Source organism: Erigeron canadensis, chromosome 7 (assembly GCF_010389155.1).
Source record: "Erigeron canadensis isolate Cc75 chromosome 7, C_canadensis_v1, whole genome shotgun sequence".
Lineage (NCBI taxonomy): Eukaryota > Viridiplantae > Streptophyta > Magnoliopsida > Asterales > Asteraceae > Erigeron > Erigeron canadensis.
In genome coordinates, this window is record NC_057767.1 from 673,518 (window position 1) to 681,895 (window position 8,378).

The 8,378-nt window shown below is 31.6% G+C and overlaps 1 protein-coding gene across 1 annotated transcript; it reads left to right on the top strand.

The window, feature by feature from the left end:
- Positions 1-6,511: 6,511 nt before the first annotated feature.
- On the top strand, positions 6,512-7,771 carry LOC122608224 (dehydration-responsive element-binding protein 3-like). Its single transcript, XM_043781310.1, has 2 exons — positions 6,512-6,922; positions 7,279-7,771. The coding sequence occupies exons 1-2, from the start codon at positions 6,604-6,606 to the stop codon at positions 7,647-7,649; spliced, it is 690 nt and encodes a 229-aa protein (XP_043637245.1). The 5' UTR covers positions 6,512-6,603; the 3' UTR covers positions 7,650-7,771.
- Positions 7,772-8,378: the final 607 nt, after the last annotated feature.

Genomic DNA, 8,378 nt, shown 5'->3' on the forward strand with positions numbered 1-8,378 from the left:
GTTAGACCTCAAAAGGAAAATGATTGATTGTTATATGGGAATAATGCACTTCATGTCCCTAATTATAAAACAACAAACAAAAGCAAAAAGAACTATGTGCATTGTGGTCAACTAAACGTACCTAACTGATAGTCCCATTTAAGATTGGTTTGACTAATTGTATTAGGAACATATACTTCCTTTGGTTCCTTGGTGGCTTGGAATGATACACCAGTCATTTTTGATATTCAGGCAACATTTGGATATGAAGCAAAAGCATGGGTGACTCTAGGGAGGAGCTAACCCGACCTCCGTCTCGTGTACAAATTTTTTTGGGCACAAAAATTATAACAAAATTCTTTATATATTTGTATTTATTATATTCTATTTATGGAAGTAAAAAAAGAAAAAAAAAATTATGATTTTGATTCAAAGTTATATAAACAGTAAACATAATTATTTTTTAAGCTTTAAATGGTTCAATTATGATGTAAGTCCAATATCCAGACCTTTGAGGGGATGTTTGATAGGAGAGAATCATAGATAATGAAAATATAATAAAAAATGAAAATAGTGGAAAAAATAATAAGTATCTAAAAAGATAATGAATTATGCTATTTAGTATGAACAAATAATGAATATAAAAAATATAAAAAGTTTTCAATAACAATAATAATATTCATACATATATCATCATTAATTTTTTTTTTTCCATTCTCAACCATTCTCTACAATTTATAGAGAATGAAGAGAATGAAACTGATTACAACTTCTTAATTCCCATTCTTTATCATAAACAAATAAAAAAAATCTTTCTCATTCTTTTTCTCTCATTTTCATTTTATCCAACCAAACATCCTTTTTGGGTAGATGGAGGTCAAACTTGCTTGGAAACATAATTGATATTTTTCGATGTAAGAAAAGATACATAGATAGGTTTGCTGTTTAAAAAAAGGAAAATGATTAATCCTCCTAAATATTAGCCTAAAAATCATCCTAAAACTATATAAATATGACATGTGGATTTCACTAATTCTCTTTCGTAATCTTACCCATTGATTTTCCACATGTCACCATCTTATTAATTAAGAGGATTTTTAGACTAATAACTTGGGATGATTGATCATTACCCTTAGAAAAAATATAATGTCCAACTCATTTTTAAGTAAATAAATATTCAATCACTTCTAGACCTAAAATAACAATTACAATAATAATAATGAGTAATCTCATTCTATGAACTTGTTATGATTATAAATTATTGTTGTTGTAAACATTAGTCTTCATTCATTAGGAACTCTGTTTATATCTTTAAATTCACTAAGACGTGCCCCTTTTCTCCCGCCTCGTTTTAGGCCATTTTTCGGGGTATGCAAATTTCACTATTATGAGTTGAAGTAACCGTAACATATAATTTTGAAGAAGTGATCCTTACACTACATCTTTTAGTCATTCACAATAAATATATGCATTATAAGATTGTATTGTATAATTGTATAATGTATCCAGTGTCGTATAATGCATTCAGTGTTGTGTTGTATAATGCAAATTTTATTTGTGGAAAGGTAGACATATGATGATTAACTTAACCGTAAAAAGGTAGGCTAGTTTCTTGTAAAGATCAAGGTTTAACTCAGCATGCTACAATTTTGACACGAATCCTCACGCGCGTAGTTTTTTCTTTTGGGAGAGGATTTTGTAAATGTAGTTATGTTTTTTCGGTATGAACAGACACTTTCTTTGATGATATATATTGCCATATGAGAATTGAAATGTGTTTGAATATATTTGATATCTTATGGAGCTAAACATCTTAAAAATAACATCATATTTACGTCTCTAACTTGGAAAGCATTAGGTCCAAGTTTTAAAAGAAATAAAATTATTGGGACCTGATTGTGTACTGAATTACTGCTGAATTCATAAGTCATAAGTGACACTAATAAGCCACATTCAAAGCACTTGATCTTATAATAGGATTCCTAATTAGGCATAAGAAAGTTAACAACTTTAACACCTTCACTAATTTCAGAAGCAATCAATAATTGTGATCGTATTAATGGATACATTATATAACAGCAAAAACCTTATTTTAATTGGAGCCATAATCATTAATTTTGTATATTTTAACAAGTTATTTACAACACACCTACATAATAATCTTAAAATAATATTAAATACGTCTGTTTCAAGGATTGGTCTCTTTAATAAAATTAACCAAAGTAAGAAAACCTTAATATTTTATGTTATACATAATCATGTTTCATTCGTTGAGGAAGATTGAAGTGAGGATTATTATAGATGTACTTTTAATTGTTGTTAATTACAGATCTGGAAATTTTCATTTAGTTTAGTAATTAATGATAACCCACTGGGCTAAATTTTATATTTGGCTTGTTTGGCCCAACTTAATAAACAAGATTTGTTATAATAAAAGGGGTTAAAAATGATTGATTTAAGTTCGTTTGGTACCCTTTGGCCCAATTTATTTTCAATTTATCAAAGTAATCGTTGAAAAAATAAAGGCCCTAATTTTAAATCTTTCAATGATTATTGCATAACTCATGACTTTTCAAAATGATTTTTTATTTAGTTTCTATTATTGGATGATGATGATGACCCTTCACACTTGTACAACAATAACACATATGATATGATATTCTTTTACAAATGAAAATTAACTTAGGTCATTTTTATGATTGGTTAAAAAAACTCTTTTATAAGTAACTTTCAACGTCCTTCATGCATGTCGATTGATTGAATGGTCATGTCTCAAGGGGGATAATATGTATTGCAAATAAATGAACATTTTATTCAACTTTCTATAAAAGTTCATTTAGTTAGATGTAGTGCAAGTCACGTTGTTTATGATCAGACGAATTGAAGTTATTGTTTGAATTATCACCTTTGAATTCACATGATATTTTCATGTATTGTCACCAAGACACATAAATAGGAAACACTTACCGTTATCAAATTCTCCATATATATATAGACTCACTATATTTATAAAACTTTTTTTTTTACAGGAATCATAAGAATTTTTTAAATGATGTATTAGATATAACTAAGATTTCAAGTCCATTCATGTGTAAAAGTCATAAAAGTTGACATATGAACAAAAATAAATAAACTTAAATATCAAATTACGTATAACTTGAACTTGAAATATTCACATGTAAATTAATTTGTTCATATATATATATATACCATTTATATAGAAACATATCAAACTATATGTAATTTTATAAACAGATTTTTTTTTTTGTTCTCAAATGATTTTTTACATATGAATAAACTTAGAAAACATTTTTAAAAAAAATTTCTAACATTTTAAAAAATATATATATATTTGTAAAAGAAAAGGACCATTCACATAAGTTTACTTATTTAACATGTGTTTGATCGTGGGAAAATTAAGCTAGATGGCTTTAATGTTTGCAAACCCACCTAAATTTGGTTCATCCAATCTAAGAAACTTTATTTATGAAACAAATGGAACTGTAGGTAAGATGGAGCGTGTGTTTGATACGAGGACAACCACTTAAACTATCCTTTATGAATGTTTGAAGTTTTCTCCTAATATATTATCGTGTCTTTGGACAGACTATTAAGTGGTTTTCTTTTTACTAAGTATGTATTAGGTAAGGGGACTTTTTAAAGTGTTGATCGATTAACACAACATAATCTAAACCCTCCGTTGTGATTATATATATATATATATATATAGAAGAGAGATCAAATAAAAAGGTGTCTTAAGAAGAGAAGGTCTTATGAACCAATCAGAACGTGACATGTGGATTTAAAAAAAAACACAGTGGCATTTTTGTAAATAAATCAAACTTTTGTCAGCCTGGTTCTGGGTCAGCTTGGGTCTGGGTCAGCTTCGGTTATGATCAGCTTGGTCTGTCAGCTTTGTTGGGTCAGCTTGGTCAGCCTGGGTTATGGGTCAGCTTGGTCAGCTTGGAATCTGAGTCAGCTTGTGATCTACATTTGTGTAGATTATGTGTAGTTTTATGTCAAGCCAAGCTAACCAAGCTGACCCAACCTGACCCAGACCCCAAGCTGACCCAACCTAACCCCAAGCTGACCCAAAACCCATAATCTATATTTGTGTAGATTGTGTCAAGCTGACCCAACCCAAGATAACCAAGCTGACCCAACCTTAACCAGACCCCAAGCTGACCCAACCTGACCCCAAGTTGACCAAAACCCATAATCTACATTTGTGTAGATTAATCTACATTTGTGTAGATTGTGTCAAGCTGACCCAACCCAACGTGACCCAACCTGAACCAAAGCCCAAGCTGACCCAACCTGACCCCAAGCTGCCCAAAACCCATAATTTACATTTGTGTAGATTATGTCAAGCTGACCCAACCCCAATCTAACTGAACCTGGCCCAACCTGACCCCAAGCTGACCAAACTGATCATGCTGATCAACAAAGCTGATCAGAACCCAAGTTGACCCAACCCAAGCTAACCCAACCTGACCCAACCTAACCCCAAGCTGACCCAATCAGACCCTGATCCCAATCTGACCAAACTGATCATGCTGACCAACCAAGTTAATCGAAACCCAAGCTGACCCAAAGCTGACCCAACCCAGAACCCAAGCTGACCCAAAACCCACAATCTACATTTGTGTAGATTATGTGTAAATTGTGTCAAGCTGACCCAACCTGAACAGACCCCAACCTGACCAAACTGATTATGCTGACCAACCAAGCTGACCCAGACCCAAGCTGATCAGAACCCAGGCTGACCAAGCTGACCAACCAAGCTGATCAAAACCTAAGCTGACCCAGACCCAAGCTAATCGGAACCAAGACTGATCACTTAAGAAAAGTTTGGTTTATTTACCAAAATGCCACCACTCATTTTTTTTCATTTTGACACATGTCGCGTTCTAATTGGTTCATAGGACCTTCTCTCCCTTCTCTCCTTAAGACACCTTCTTCCAGGATCTTTAGCCTATATATATATATATGGAATTCATGCAAATTTGTAAAACGATTGCCAATTTTGGTGATAAATCTAACGGTTTGAACTACTTACGTTTTTAACAAATGGTTTATAGATTCAAGAATACAACTAAACCTAGCAACCATTTTGGGGGCCTCTATTGTCATTTTTATCTATACTTCCTTATAAAAGTATTGGATATGTTAATTCAACACATTTTTTTTCTTCTAAAATACCCCTACTTAAACATAATACCCTTATATACCATCATTTCCCCATTCACTTTAATCATTACATACTCTCATCGACTTTCTATCACCCTCCGTTGCCGCCCCCTTTCTCCACCGCCTCCCTCGCTTTCCACTACCGCCTCCCTTTTATATTGTTATCACTTTCTAGCCGCCGCAACGCGCGGGGACTATGCTCGTTTTCCTAAATACTCTTTCATTTAAGAATATATTTAGTGCAATTAGACGACTAGTTAATTTTTTTAAGAGTAAACAAAATTTTAGAAATACATCATACATATATCAATCAAATCAAGTTGTTTTTCAATTTTTTTTCTCTCTTTATTAATTGGTATTGGTATATATTATATGTTAGTATGTTAAATGTGTTTGTAAAATTTTATCTGTATGATGTGCATGCAAGTCTAGTTATTTGTTTTCTAAAGGGTGTATTTGAGAAAGGGAAGTGTCAATAGATCATTAAAAAAAACCGTATTTTAAACTTTCTAGCCCACCTTGCCATTACCTAACGATATCTAAACCCGTCTGAAAGTTTCAACGGCGTAACGGGCAAAAAAAAAAAAGGATAAAACAAAAGATGTTGGTTGTCTCAACGGCCATTTATTTTGAATTGATAAAAGACAAAGTCACACTACATATGATTTTTATATGAATTATTGGTGCTCCAATATATATGAAAAGCCCATTAGATTGTGCCACGTGTTAAACTTCCTATAATGCTAACTTTATACCAAACAACATTTTTTTAATTCAAAAGTTTATCCATTACTAGATACAAATAATACTTATACAAAATATATATTTATAATACTAATCAAATAATAACCGTGTTTATAGTTCAAAATTCCTTCTAGATATTTTTTTAATTTTGCACATAAATCTCCATCATATTGACACATAACGGTTGTTACCAAATAATAATTAGTTCATTTAAATCTAGAGTATAAAACACCCACTATCATAAATCCTATAGTTATAGTTACATTTACAAAAGTTTCATTTTATGAAAAACATTAAAACACTATGTATTTGGATTTTCCCAACTACTTTAACATAATAATAAGTAATATTGTTAAAAACTAACATTAAAGTGATATGAATTACTGAATATAATCAAAATATTCAATTTGAAAAGTTGTATGGTTATTTCATATAAATACATTCTCTTATCCATAAAAGGGACATAAATAAAACACTTTTCCAAGTTTAATACAAAAATAACTAAATTGGGAACTTACTTTTAAATATGAACGTGCCACAACAATAATAAAAGCCAATATAAATACCACATTACAAATAATTTCATAGAAAACCTCACTCACGAATATTCCATACAATTATGTAAGTAACCCATTCCCTACATATAACCCCCAAAAAAGCTTTTGCATTCTATTAAATTGTATTCCATCAATGGCTTCCATTCCTCAAGCTTCCGAACCCGGTTCATCATCTTCTTCTTCTACTTCATATTCTGGTTCTCTCGCATCTCGTACACCGGTCATTTTAGAACCCGAGGCTAAACCGTGTGAAGAACGTAAGACGAATAAAAGAAATCGTAAAGATGTTAGTTACAAACATCCTGTTTTTCGTGGAGTTAGAATGCGTAGTTGGGGAAAATGGGTGTCCGAAATAAGACAACCTAGAAAAAAATCGCGCATTTGGCTTGGAACGTTTTCGACTGCTGAAATGGCTGCTCGAGCTCACGATGTTGCTGCCTTGTCAATAAAAGGTAACTTCACTTTTGTAAAAACTCTTGTCAATAAAAGGTAACTTCACTTTTGTATAAACTCACAAAACTTATATTTTCTCAAATGAAACATTTTAATAAAACTAAAAGTACCTAGTTATTCACATATATAACTAAAATGTTGAATACAAGTTCTGTTAATGGGTTAAAATATTAAAACATTTTAACCCGTTAACAAAACCTGCATTATTCATATATATATATATATATATATAACTAAATGTTCTATACAGGTTTTGTAAGCGGACACATTTTAAACCAGTTAACAAAACCTGTATTAGAAAATAACTATTCGACATATCATAATAATTCAAAACAAAATCTTTGTTCGGCAATAGGTCATGCGGCTATTCTTAATTTCCCCGAACTCAAAGACACATTACCTCGTCCCGTGTCTCTATCGCCACGAGACGTTCAAGAAGCCGCAGCTAAAGCTGCGACAATGCAAACACCACCAAAACCGTTGTCACAACCAGCAACATTGGCCGAGTCAAATACGGTAGAAGAACTTGGTGAGATTATTGAGTTGCCAAGTTTAGAAGGGTGTTTGGACTCATCCGAGTCGTCTACCGAGTTAGTGATGATTGACTCGGTAGTGGATGAATGGGTGTATCCGTCATGGGCAGTGGCGGACATTGATGGTTTTCTTGATTATATTTCCGATCAAGTGGTGGATAATGGTGGTAATACGTTTACATGGGATTGTTAATTAGTTACTACTTTTATATAATATTGTTTATTGTTTATATACATATACATATATATATACACTTTTTTCATTATGTCAATATATATTATGACAATATATACATTAGTTTGACCTTGATTTCATTCTTATGATTTGTCACCATTTTGTATGTAATTATTATTATTATTTTTTTTCTTGTTTGTAATGTGAGTTTCGATTCAGACGTGTTGGAGACAATTTTAACCAAGAGATTTTCTGGACCTCCAACCCACTCTTCGTGGAAAATTCCTTTGAGATGAGAACCCCAAGACTCGAGCTTGAGACTTTGGGTAAACTCACCCCCGGGGCTCACATAGTGGATTTAGAAGATACTTCTGACTAGTATATATATAATTAAAATGAATTGAAATTTATTTATCATTTTTATTTTTTTCCCGGAATATTAGTATGCTATTTTCTGAATCACTACATGAAAAATTTAATTTAAAATTTTGTTATTTTCTATTTTCTTACTGTTATTCATGTAATTAGCTAGTACAATATACAATATTTATACACTGTATTTAAACTCGGTACATTTTATGAAAATCAGAATGTGTATAAAAGTTTATACCAAAAACCATGTGGTTTACGTGAACATCTAGAGACACCCGGGGGTCCTGCCCAAATGATAATGGATTTGGCGACATGTCATAAATATCACTAAATTTAAGTTTCAATCACAAATACGAGTAAAAAACAAATGAATGT